The sequence below is a fragment of the Emys orbicularis genome, chromosome 16 (assembly GCF_028017835.1).
Source record: "Emys orbicularis isolate rEmyOrb1 chromosome 16, rEmyOrb1.hap1, whole genome shotgun sequence".
NCBI lineage: Eukaryota > Metazoa > Chordata > Testudines > Emydidae > Emys > Emys orbicularis.
This window is the reverse complement of record NC_088698.1, coordinates 4,680,249-4,693,365: the sequence shown is the minus strand read 5'-3', so window position 1 is coordinate 4,693,365 and position 13,117 is coordinate 4,680,249. Positions and strand designations below refer to the sequence as shown.

General features: G+C 48.1%; 1 protein-coding gene across 1 annotated transcript; it reads left to right on the top strand.

The window, feature by feature from the left end:
- Positions 1-1,375: 1,375 nt before the first annotated feature.
- On the top strand, positions 1,376-9,670 carry LOC135890536 (caspase recruitment domain-containing protein 8-like). Its single transcript, XM_065417956.1, has 5 exons — positions 1,376-1,585; positions 2,300-2,425; positions 3,766-3,907; positions 6,423-6,455; positions 9,408-9,670. The coding sequence occupies exons 1-5, from the start codon at positions 1,376-1,378 to the stop codon at positions 9,668-9,670; spliced, it is 774 nt and encodes a 257-aa protein (XP_065274028.1).
- The last annotated feature ends 3,447 nt before the right edge of the window (positions 9,671-13,117 follow it).

Genomic DNA, 13,117 nt, shown 5'->3' with positions numbered 1-13,117 from the left:
AAGCAAAGACTTCAGTCCAGAAGTTGACTAATGAAGGCATTTATATTGAGTCCTTAAGTGAAGAAGACAAGAAGTGTTTGTTAAGACAACTGAAAAAGTACACAGACTTGATTCTTTAAAATCGACAACAGCAACTTCTAGATTCTACTCAACCTCTACGTAGGTTTTACAGATGCCTGTCCTATAAAACACCAACAGTTGAGTGGAGTGAGGCACTACCAGCAATGGGGCTGCCATGTGATTAGGACAGAATAGAGAATTTGAACACAGAGTGGAATATCATACGACAAATGAATGAAGATTTGACTTCAACTTCTTTTTTATCATCACTAGTGGCTCGACCCGAACTTTGTGTTCTGTTTCCTGGGATGAAAGAAGTAGGAATTCATCTCTTGTTAGTCCAAGTCACAACAGCTACAGTTGAGCATTCTTTTTCATCATTGAATAGAATTTTGTGTTCTGAAAGAAGTCGCCTTCTGCCTGATCATGTGAATGAACTGATGAGCACATCAACTGAAAGAATGGAAGTACCGGACACACGAGAAGCCACCAAAGATGAACGCATTGCATTCAAGAAGTTAATTAACAGAGTTGTGCAAAATTATAACAAGAAACCAAGAAGACTGTAGATGTCGTGCTTCATAGAAGGCTTGAGTAGCCAACTTTAATTTGTGTGATGATTTTAAAACTTGAGTTAAATCTAATAAAATGGTCATGAAACATTTTTCAGTTTTTACTATGGTGCCAGACAGCCCACCTTCACCCTCACAGTCTCACCCTCCATCGGCCCTGACACCCCCCCTGTAAATTCGAACATTCCCCCCCCCCGAATTTCAATTCCTGCGGAAGCCACTGGCGCCCCTTTCTATTGGCTGCCCCAGGCACCTGCTTCCTTCGCTGGTGCCTGGAGCCAGCCCTGAGTGCAGCGTTCTTGGACCTTCCTCTGTAACATCTGGCACTGGCCACTGTCAGAGACAGGACATTGGACTACCTGGGCCTCAGATCTGACCCAGTCTGGCCAGTCCCATGTTTCTAAATTTCTGTCACAAATTTTCAGTTGAACCAGAAAGCGAGGCTGTCCTACAATTCCCACATCCTGGAAATTCACTCCAGTGCAGAGGGTCCACACAAGGCCCTGGGCACCACGTAGGGCCCACTTTGTTACTAACACAAGATAGGAACAGTGTATTGTGTCTCATTTGGGCCTTCTACGCTGGGGTGTATCTTGACCATATTGGCAAATTCCCCAAGGCTGGGCAGAATTAAATGAGGGAGAGACAGCAAGGTACAACAGAACCTCGTTGTCTTTACTGATCCTTTTGCAGATGGAGCAGATGAAAGCTTGTGCCACATTGCTCATTTTGAAGCTGGCAGGATGACCCTGGAGAGTCCAACTAGAATTAATAACTTCTTTGCTGTCCTGGAGAATCCCAGCTTCTCCCAGCTCGGCGTGCTTTGGAGAAAGATACGTTCGGCCATAAAATTTATTCCCATCCATTCCCTTGTGCTGATCTACCGGACGCTCAGTGCTGCAGATGTAACTTTCCACCTCTACCTGATACCCAACGACCACTCACTGAGGAAGGTAAAACACAACCCGATTTATACAGCACTCCCACTGCCAAGATGGCCGGGCTCTGCCCAGCTGTTCGAGTGAAAATGAGCCACATGAATACACTAAAACAGCTAAGCAAAGTCCTGAAAAGCCAAGCACCATGCACTGTTCAGAGAGGGAAAGGGAGAGGCCTACCTGCTAGCCACTGCCACTACGGAAACCAGAAAACATTGCAAACAGTGATAGAGGTCTGTGCAGGGGATCTGAAATCTCTCTCACTGAGGGTTTAATACTGCCACCCAGCACTGTCATATTTGAGCGTAAGGTCTAGGGGGTCAAATCCTGCTGATGACCCAGTGGGGATCCTTATGGCTGCCCCTAATGGAGTCTTTTTCCATTTTTTTAAACTGGATTGTTTAATTCACAGAGTAAGAACATCCTTAAAAACAGGTTTCATAGTTTAAAAACGTATGGTCAATTATGACTTGACAGAACAAATCCCAGCTTTTCCACCCTGCGGTCACGTTCCACCCATTTTAATTGCTTGCCTCACACACTGGGAGGTGTGAGGGTTAAGAGATATGGCTGTAGCCCACTGTTGAGTGTGTAATACACAGACTCACCAGAGGGCTATGTGGACTGTAGTCTTTTCCCTTTCTGATGTGCTGCGTGAACGGAGAGCTGGCTGCAGTCCAATGATCCCTGTTCGTACTGCTCAGAAATGACAATGCTTTAAATTTGCAGGCCATTGAAAAAGAAGAAATGAAGTGGAAGTCAAAGCACGTGCCCAAGCCTCCTCAGACTGACCCTCTGTACTTTGGGTCTCGGTACCAGGTGTCCGGTCCATCAGATCTTGAGATAACCCCGACAGTAAGTGGGACTGTCCGGTGCTAGCACTAAGGCAGGAAACACTGGGAATCTCTGCCCCAGAGCTGCTGTCAGAATCCACCTTACTAGTATTCAGAGCAAACAGGGACAGTCATTGGTGGTGTGAGGTATTAATGGGATCAGATACTTACCTGGTGATTCTTGTCCCCATGAACAGGGTTAAACTGATTAGATTTGGGATTGTAGTAGGGTCCTCAGTGGGCTGGGTGGCCTAGTGCTTAATGTCCACTCAGCTGGGGGTGGGGTAGAGGTAGAGGTAGGGGAGCCCGGGCCCAACCACTCCACCGGGCTCTGACCCAGGAGGCTCAGCAGCACGGAGGGTTGTGGACCCTCTATGTTACCCTCCCTGGGTCGCTTCCTACCATTGCTCTCTCCACTTCTGGTCCCAGATAAGGAGAAAGAAAATATAAAAGGGAAACCAAACTGTCAGCCCCAACCAGGCTCAGCACACGGTCCTGGAGGCGTCAGGGAGGCGTCTCTGACTCCTTTGCATGAGCCTCCAGGATGTCTGCATTCCTCCCTGTCCCCAGCCTCCCCGTTCTGACCTGGGCTGCTCCCTTTTCAACCCTGTCTCCAGCTGGTGCTGCTCTGCAGGGTTGGAGGGGCGGGGCTAGCTGGGCCCAGTATTGTCCTTTAACCTCTTCCTTCCCAGTGTGGGGTTTGTATACCCCACACAGGGATCAAGAAGGAATTTGTCCCAAAGCTATATTGGCAGGGACCTAGGAGGTGGGGTTCACTTTTCTCTGGAGCATTGGGCAGAGATCAGACCCTACAGTCAGCTGCGGGTGTCCCACTATCAGCTCTGGGAGATTTCAGGGATGCCTAGCATTGGTGAACCCTAAACTTTCTCATCACTCCTTGTGTCTAACCCTTTGATCCTGAGATTTGTGATTTCCTGAAGGTACTCGCTCAGAGCCCACCTACTCTATGAGTGCTACCATATCATGAACTGGTTACAAATGTTTCTTCCTGACACGGTTCTATTTTGCAGTGTAGACATGATCTTAACCATATCCCTGAACTGTCCAGCAACCCTAAATTGTCCACGGTTTTGGGACAGCTCAGGGACACTGTTGAATCCCATCTACCCTACAAATTGGAACCCAGCTTTAACAGTTTCTAGAACAACCACATTGTAAGCAGGTGCCCTGCCATGGCTGTACTTCAGTTCGGACAGACCCTTACGAGCCCTGGCAGCTGTATGTTCCCCTGGCAATTCTCTCGCTGTTCTGGGAGGAGATGTGGCCTGGTGCATGTGATTGTTCATTCCTGCTCTTGGCTGAGGAGGGAGAGTCTCCCAACCCCTTCTCTCTTTGCTTCAGCAACTGCACTTCTGCTATCGGAGCCCAGTGGAGCAGCAGTCGTATATTGAGATCTACACCAGGGAGATGGAGAAGGAAATCAGGCTCCATGTGAATGGTCAAGATGATGGCAGCTTGGTCTGGGAGGCCTTGGTGAGGCCAGGTAGGACCAGCAGATCGTAGTTCCATGTGGATGACATTTTGAGCAGAACTTCAGGGGAGATGGGGTGGTTATTGTGAGTCATGCTCATGCTGGGAGCAGTGATCTGGGAGAGGTACAGAGCCCATTAACATCTGTGGGAGACTTTCTATTGACCTCATTGGATGTTGGCTGGGGCCCTAAATCAGCTGTCAGAGATTTGCAATCTCCATCGCTGAGGCAAATAATCTTATTCAACTGAACTGAGTCCTGTTGATCAAACACCACAAAATCCCCTTCCCCTCTAACCAGGGCAGTTTGTTCTCCAACAGCGAGATCAGCACCCATTGAGGGGAGCCATGCTTGCTCCGTGGTGGGGATTATCTGCGGTCCCTGAAGGGAGGGCAGATGTGACGTGGGCAGCAGTCTGCCACTAAGGAAAAGGAGCCCAAAAAGGGAATCCTAATTTTGTCAGGTCCCATCCCTGAGTTTAATGTGAAGACCCCCAAGGGAGAGAGGAACCAACTGTGGGGGGGTCAGGGGGGTGTTGCACGGCTGGTCTCCTAGGTTCCCAGTGCATACATAGCAATGCATCTGACTTTTTAAATTCAATTTCCAATTAAAATAAAATAACCAGGATACACAGCACAGCGCAAGAGAGAAAGTGCAGTTCCAGACTACAGGCAGAGATGAGAGGAATATCCAGCTTTTACGGTACATGGCCCATCTTAAAAAAATCCGAAATCATCCATTCTACTCCATCACTTTTTTAACTCCCTGGAGAGAAAACATTGACTAGCAAGTTATAGCATGCAGGGAATACAGAGACTTGCTAACTTGTATCACACATTGAACAGCACACAATGGACAGGATAGGATGAGGAGAGAGAGAGAGAAAACACACTGTTAGGGATGGAAAGTGTCACTGAAAATTGCAAAGAGAGGAACAACAAACCTGTGTTTGTGGCTGCTGTGCCATGAGCGATGTTAAGAGGGGAGAATTCTCTGCTCAAACATCTGGAGAGACTGCATTCATTAAGGCTTCCAGTTAAATTCAACTGAGAATGTGAGACAAGATTTTGTGTTCCTAATCTCTCTGGATCTCTGCCAAGAGCTGCGACCCTCTCAGTATCCTCGTTAGTGTGAAGACTCACACACTTTGCATCCTCCCTAAGGAAGTCAGTCCAGCGAGCTCTAAACAGCCCCACCTTGCACCCCAGAGAGAGGGTAACTCATTTCACAGGATGCTCTAGTATCCCCCAGAATAATGGTTAAGTCCTAAGCCCCTGTGATGGGACAAGTTCCCATCCCACCCGGGAGGGGATTAATGAGCTCCTCTGCACACGCTCAGCTCAAAACCTGTGAGGCCTCTGCGGCCTGGAGAAGGCTGGCTCCTTGGGCAGTGGGAGGTGGCACTCAGAGCGAAGCAGGGCTCCCAACCCCCCCGAGCAGGGACTGCCCACTAGAGGAGCAGCTGCCTGGACTCTCTAGATAAGTAGAGGGACCTTTTTACTTTGGGGTTTTTGTTTTTCTCTTGGAGCCTGGACCCCTCAGACTGACAAGGTGTCACAGACCCAGCTCTTGCTCAGAGACTGTTACTCCATTCACCTTACAAGGACAGCGGGTGAACTTAGGCTGACTAGGAGACTGGTTCTCTTTTCCATTTAGATTACTGCTAAGCCCCAGAAACAGGGGAACTACCCCTGAGACTCGTAGCCAGAGGGACATTCCCCGCCCACTCTCCTTTGGCAGACCAACATTATAGTAACACTTGCAGCCAGAGAAGGGTGTTGGGGACAGAGCAAGTGCCTGTCCCCACCCCATGGGGTGCTCTGGAACAGTGGCTCTCAACCCTTCCAGACGACTGTACCCCTTTCAGATTTGTCTAGCGTACCCCCAAGTTTCACCTGACTTAAAAACGACTTGCTTACAAAATCAGACATACAAATACAAAAGTGTCCCTGGCACTATTACTGAACAATTGCTGACTTTCTCATTTTACCATATAATTATAAAATAAATCAATTGGAATATAACGATTGTACTTACATTTCAGTGTATGGTATGTAGAGCAGTATAAACGAGTCACTGGGTCTGTCTGAAATTTTAGTTTGTACTCACTTCACTAGTGCTTTCCATGTAGCCTGCTGTAAATCTAGGCAAAGATCTAGCTGAGTTGATGTACCCCTGGAAGACCTCTGCGTACCCCCCGGAGTACATGTACCCCTGGTTGAGAACCACTGCTCTAGAGGCGCGGTCTGCAACACCCCCAAAATATTTTGATGCTGGTTCCTCCTGAGATTCCAGAAATTATCTTCAGGAAATTAACCAGCTCTTTGAGGATTCTGTGTGGGAAGGGAGCTATCCAGTACTGTACAGCTTTAGGGACAGGTCAGACACCTGGCTGGCCAAGGGGCTCTTGGAATGCAGAGCCTCTCAGATTGCCCATAGCCTCTGATAGTCTCCAGTGTTATCCAGGCCTCCCACAAAGGAGAGAATCGACTTGCTGCTTGACTGATTCCTTTCTTTTCTCTTCTAGGGGATGTTAGTCTTTCTGCTTTGACGCTCACAGGTCAGTCTGATTTTTACAGAGCTTTGAGTTTCCATAGTCTGAATCCATTCCGTTGGCATGTCCAGTCCTCCTGCTTGACGCACATACATTGGAGATGGAAAAAGACCTACTAGGTCACCTTCTCCATCACTGTGACCACACTCTGACCAAAATCCCTGTAACCTAGAGTTAAGGTTGCAAAGACATATCAATTCCCAATGCTCTGTTGAAATCTTATCAGAATGTTGAGAGTTATAAACAAAACAAAAAAACTTGAAAGCCAAAAAATTCTAAGTTAAAGTTTTAAGATTATTAAAAAAACAAAGTGTTCAAGGTTCTTGATAATTCCCCAGTCTTAACCTTAACTCTGCCATGTGTGCCACCATACCCTTTATTCTGACCTGTTGAATTGCTTTTGTTGTATCCGTCAGGACTGGGAGAGCTAGAAAATACATTACTTAGAAATTGGTTTCTGCAATTAAAACAACCTTTCCGCCCCTGCCCACCCAACCCCTAACGGGGGCTGACTGTGACAAGCCCGCTGATAGGCGGCAAGTTATATGGGCCCGTGGTCCCCGTGCTCCACCAATATTCAGGAACATGGGCCTGGCTCCACCAATGTTTGGGCTTATATTTTCAGAGCCGTCCCGTCCATAGGACGGACCGGGCCAACTGCCCTGGGCCCCGCGCTTTGGGGGGCCCCACGCTTCAGGGGAACACGGGGTCCAGGGCGGCCTGGGGGAGTAGCGGGAGGCCTGGCGCCGGCAGCAGTGAGCGAACCAGCCCCAGCCCGCCCCGTCTCTTCCCGCTCCACCTCTTCCTCCAAACCCCTGCCCCATCTCTTCCTGCCCTGCCTCTTCCCGCCCCTGCTCTGACCCCTCCCTGCCCCCATTCCACCCCTTCCCCTGAATCCCTGCCCCATCAAAGAGATTGCACTACACTACTTTGTGACGGGTTCAGTCACAGAGACGCCCTTGGGACTGTCACATGATGTGCTGAAATTACCTCTGAGCCCATTTTCCCTGCCAGCTTGGGACTCCAGAACCCTGCCTTATTGAGCCAGGCACGCTAGCCTGCTGCAACACAGACCCAGGTCTGGTCCATGCCCCAAAGCTGCAGACTTTAACTAAAAACCACTCAGCACCTGTCTCCAGCACCCAGACACCCAGCTCCCAATGGGATCCAAACCCCAAATAAATCCGTTTTATTCTGTATAAAGCTTATACAGGGTAAATTCATAAGTTGTCCACCCTCTATAACACTGATCGAGAGATATGCACAGCTGTTTGCTCCCCCAAGTATTGATCACTTACTCTGGGTTTATTAATAAACAAAAGTGATTTTATTAAGTATAAAAAGTAGGATTTAAGTGGTTTCAAGTAATAACAGATGATAGAACAAAGTAAGTCACCAAGCAAAATAAATCAAAAACACGCAAGTCTAAGCCTAATATATTAAGAAACTGATTACAGATAATATCTCACTGTCAGAGATGTTCCAATAAGCTTTTTTCAGACTAGACTCCTTCCTAGTCTGGGCCCAATCCTTTCCCCTGGTACAGTCTTTGTAAGATCCAGCAGACATCTCAGGTGGTAAGCAGGGGTTTTCTCATGACTGGCAGCCTTTGTCCTGCTCCACCCCCTCCCCTTTATATCTTTGGCACAAGGCGGGAATCTTTTGTCTCTCTGGGTCCCCACCCCTCCTTAAATCTGGTACTTTTCCATTTAGAAGATGGATTTCATTATCAGGTGACATGGTCACATGTCACTGTAAGACCCCTAGTCTCCATTCTCCATGGGCTGGCCCACACGTACACAGGAAGGCTTTCAAGTAACTAAGGCCATTTACAACTGATTGTTTCTGGAGCATCCTTAATGGCCTCCGTTTAATATGTTTACATCAGTGATACAAGTTTATATCTTATTCGCCTAACTCCAGATATAGAAATAATACATGCAAACAAATAGGATGAACACACTTTGTAGATTACAAGCTTTCTAATAATGACATCATACAAGGGGTATTTAGCGTAAAGCATATTCCGGTTATGTCATATTCATAAGCATATTCATCAGTCGCGCTGGCATGAATTTGGAGTAACTCAGCTCTCCTCAGTGGGGTGACCCTGGGCTGACAGTGGTGAATGGGAGAGCAGACACTGGCCTGTTAGCAAACTGGAACTGGATTTATAGACACTCTGGAACTCTCTGGCTTTGGGTTTATTTTCAAACCCTAACATTTTTTGGTTTGCTTCTTGCATTTACCAATCTGCAGCGCTGTGTGCAGTGCGGTGACATTTCACTACTCCCCTAGCTAGCTAGCTTCATTACTCATATGACCCTAGAACTGGAGCCCCTCACAATCTTTACTGTATTTATCCTCCCACACTCCTGTGCAGCTGGGCAGAGCTATGATCGCCATTGTACAGATGGGCACGAAGGCGTAGAGAGGCTGAGTGACTTGCCCAAGGCCACGCCAGGAGTCTGTGGCAGAGCAAGGACTTGCACCCAGGTCTCAGGCTAGTGCCTGAACCACTGGACAATCTTTCCTCCACTAGGGAGATTACTCTGCAGTCTAACGATGCCCCTGCTAAGAACTGGTTTCATGGTGTACATCCTAAACCTTCCCCAGCTCATTAATGATCACATCGCTAGCTGTACCCCACCATGGGAGAGGCTGCTGGGAGGGCCAGGAATGTGTAGCAATGTGGGCTGTTGCACCAGAACCGTAGGGTTGCTCAGCAGCCTTTTGCTGGTGTCTGAAGTCAAAACGGAGGAGTCCTTACCTACCATATGCAACTGTAAGTGACTTTACAGCCTTTCTGCAAAGGCTGCGAGCTTTGGGCTAGAAGAGTCTCATGTACAGGGATGGGAGCGAGTCCCTGCAACCCAGAGTGGCACGGGGGAGGAGGACTAACGCAGGGTTGTATCTCCCATGTACAGCAGAGTAATGCAGGGCTGGTGTCTCCATCAGGTGCAGCCTTCGTGGTGAAGCACCGGAGGCAGCTCCGTGATCGAATGGGACAGATCCAGCCTGTGCTGGTGTGCTTACGGGAGGCCCAGCTACTTAGCAGTGAAGAAGAGGAAGAGGTGAGAAGTGAACGGACAAGTCGAATGAGGCACGAGGCCTTACTGCAGCTGGTTGAGAGGAAGGGAGCTCAAACCCAAGAAGACCTCTACCAGACTCTCAGAGAGACGGACCCTTACCTTGTACAGGACTTGGAGCAATCCAGCTAGGGCCTGGAGATTCTGCTAACTGCCACCTGTGCTCCTGGCTGTGCCCTCGCCAGGCATCATGGAGCGATATGATTTATGTCATGTGAGGAGCTTTTCAAGCCTTCTGACACAGCCGCTGGGCCTGTGTCTCACCACTATGTGCCACGCTAGCAGTGCAAAGGAGCTGGAAAGCTGGCTGACCATTCAAGATGGGGATTCCCCTGCATAGCTGACTCTCTGACCTCACTCACAACGGCCCCGGGGGCCCTCCACAACCAGGCCCAACTGAGAGCAGCCCTGACTCCTAGTCCAGAGCCTTCACCGGTAAATCTTCTGTGATAAATGAAAGGGGTAGGGGGGTAGCTCCCTTTTAGGGACACCCAGCCAGCCAGTTAGCTCTAAAATCCCTCTTAGTACTTCTTCTCTACTTGCTTTACCTGTAAAGGGTTAAAGAGTCTCCCTGCATAGGTAAAAGGAAGGGAGTGGGCACCTGACCAAAAGAGCCAATGGGAAGGCTAGAACTTTTTAAAATGGGGAGAGACTGGGCTGGAAGGATGCTGTAAGAAGCTTGGGGACAGGTTTGAAAATAATCTGAATCACCTAAAAACTACTCATTTGAAACCCCAGATATAAGTAGATCAGGAAATGTACAGGAAGACGCGATTAGGTTTATCGCTGTTTATTTCTTTATGCCTCGTGGTCTCCTCTGTGCTAACCCCAAATGCTTTTGTTTTGCTTGTAACCTTTAAACTGGACCTCAAGGTGGTTATTCTTGATGCATAATTCTTGTAAGTGGGTTTTAAAATCTAGCAATAGCCTGAGTTTTCAAATGTATTTTCTTTCTTTTTGTTTTTAATAAAATGTATCTTTTTTAAGAACAGGATTGGATTTTGTGTCCTAAGAGGTTTATGCACATGTTGTTTAATTAGCTAGTGGCAACAGCTGATTTACTTTGTTTTATTTCTCAGTTCTTCCCCGGGGGTGTGTGTGAAAGGGCTTGAGGGTACCCCACAGGAAGGAATTCCCAAGTGCGCCTTCCTGGGTTCTCAAAGGGGTTTTGCACTTGGGTGGTGGCAGCATCTACCCATCCAAGGTCAGAGAGAAGTTGTAACCTTGGGAGTTTAATACCAGCCTGGAGTGGCCAATATTAATTTTTAGAGTCCTTGCAGGCCCCCACCTTCTGCACTCAAAGTGCCAGAGTGGGGGATTAGCCTTGATGCCATCTGTCCTCCCTAACAAAGGCACTGACACCTGTAAGAACTCTTCAACCGGCTCCCAGCAGCTCAATGCCTCAACCCGGCAAGTACCTCCTTCGCTGATCCCCCACCCCAGACTGGTCTTTAGGGGCCAGCCTGAACTCTAACCCTTGCGACTAAGGAAGTGTTGCCTCCAGCACAGGGGAATTCTATATTAGCCCTCATCTTGACAGATAAAGAGGGACTGATCATAGAACTAAAAATTAATGGTAACTTACATACAATTGATCATGACTTGATCACACTTACAATGTGCAAATAGAATAAAGTCCAGACCAATGATAGCGCTTCAAAAGGGCCAGTTTCACAAAGCTAAAAATAATTATGAGCCAAATCAGCTGGGAGAAAAAAAATCAAATCAGAAAAATGTGAATGACAATTGGGAATTGTTTAAGGACACTGTAGTACAGGGGTCTCAAACATGCGCCAACTCTGTGGGTGCTCCAGGGCACCCACCAGCAGCCAAGCTCCCTGCTCCTCCACCTATCTCCCAGCATTTCCCACCCAGCCGCCACCAAACAGCTGTTTGCATGCTCTGGGCGGGGGGGAGGAGCGGGAATGTGGCGCGCTCAGGGGAGGAGGTGGGGAAGAGGCGGGGCCAGGGCAGGGATTTGGGGAAGGGGGTGGAATGGGGCAGGGAGGGGGCGGAGTTGGGCTGGGGACTTTGGGGAAGGGGTTAGAAGAGGTGGGGCGGGGCGGGGCCTCATGGAAGGGGTGGAGTGGGGGCGGGGCCGGGGGCAGAGGAAATGCAGATGGAGTTAGTGGAGCTTCAGTGTGATACCATTTTGAAGCAGATGTATACAGATGTGGGAATTCCAGAATTCTACTGCTTTCTTTCACAAGAAAGATTTCACCGTGTTATTCTCTGCTTCCGCAAGGGTAATGGCAATGTTTGGAAGTACATATATATGTGAACAATTTTTCTCTTCCATGAACACTGAGATTGGTTTCATCTCAGGATATCAAACATAATATTGATGCTCTGGTTGATGCAAAACACTGCCAGCTAAGTGGCCAAAAATGAAATGACTGTCAAAATTAGCACTGACTTTTCGCATTACAGTTTTTAAAAAGTTAATACATTGACTTTTAATAGCATACTATATTACTCTTCATTTTTTCGACTATACTTTTGTATCATTATATGAAAAAGTTTCAGTGATGCGGCCCTCGGGCCAATGTACTAGTCCTCATGTGGCCCTCGTGGTGATTTGGGTTGGAGATCCCTGCTGTAGTAGAAAGAAAGAGCCTGAAGCATGGGCCTGGTGCAAGGCCTGAGGCCTGAACCAAAGTCAGCAAAAGTTATGCTATGAGCAACAGTCAGGCCCTGTCAAAAGCCAGTGTCCACTATATGAACTCGACACCGGTATTGCTTGCATTGCTAAAACACACTGAATATGTAAACACATTCCAGCAGGCCACTACAAGAACACCCCAGCCTAGCACACGATAAAATGGCTTGACAAAAGTGATGAATGGTGATATTTTGTCTGAAACATCAGGAGTGAGAGTACAAAGCCAGGTGGTAAATAGGAATGTTTTGTCTGAAACATCAGGAGGAAAATACAAGGGGAGGTAACAAACACGCCATGAAACGCGTATGGAGATACATAAGCTGTTTATCCCAGATTGTTTGTCTCTGTCTATAAATGTTGGTATATCTCACCTTAACCCTTCATCCAGCTTAGGGGTTAGTGGAAAGTCCCGCCACTGACTGAGCTGTGTCCATTGTCACAGGCATACATGTCTTAGGGCATGTCTACACTAACAGCTGGATCAACGGGCAGCGATCGCTCCAGCGGGGGTCGATTTATCATGTCTAGTATAGACATGATAAATTGACCGCCGATCGCTCTAGCATCGACTCCGGTACTCCACCTCAACGAGAAGCGCAAGGGCCCGTCGACACACCATAGTGAAGACACTGCGGTAAATAGATCTAAGTACATTGACTTCAGCTACGTTGTTCACGTAGCTGAAGTTGTGTAACTTAGATCGATCTCCCCCCGTAGCGTAGACCAGCCCTTAGTATCCTCGCAGAGTCTGCCAGGTGCTATTGCTTCATCGACAATAAACCTGGCCGGCTGCCTTCGCTACTAAACCAAGCCTTGTGGTCATTGGGCAGTTCGACTGAGGTCTGCTGTGCCAGCTATCTGCGCAGAGCTGGGACAGCACACAAAGAACACATGCACGCAGCTGACAGACACTTTAC

What these genes read in the sequence shown, in the direction of transcription:
- LOC135890536 (XM_065417956.1), top strand. Translation starts at nt 1,376, where the DNA reads ATGACCCTGGAGAGTCCAACTAGAATTAATAACTTCTTTGCTGTCCTG. An exon ending in ATCTTGAGATAACCCCGACA is followed by an intron (nt 2,426 to 3,765) that starts GTAAGTGGGACT and finishes TCTTTGCTTCAG; the next exon opens with CAACTGCACTTCTGCTATCG. An exon ending in GGAGGCCTTGGTGAGGCCAG is followed by an intron (nt 3,908 to 6,422) that starts GTAGGACCAGCA and finishes TTTCTCTTCTAG; the next exon opens with GGGATGTTAGTCTTTCTGCT.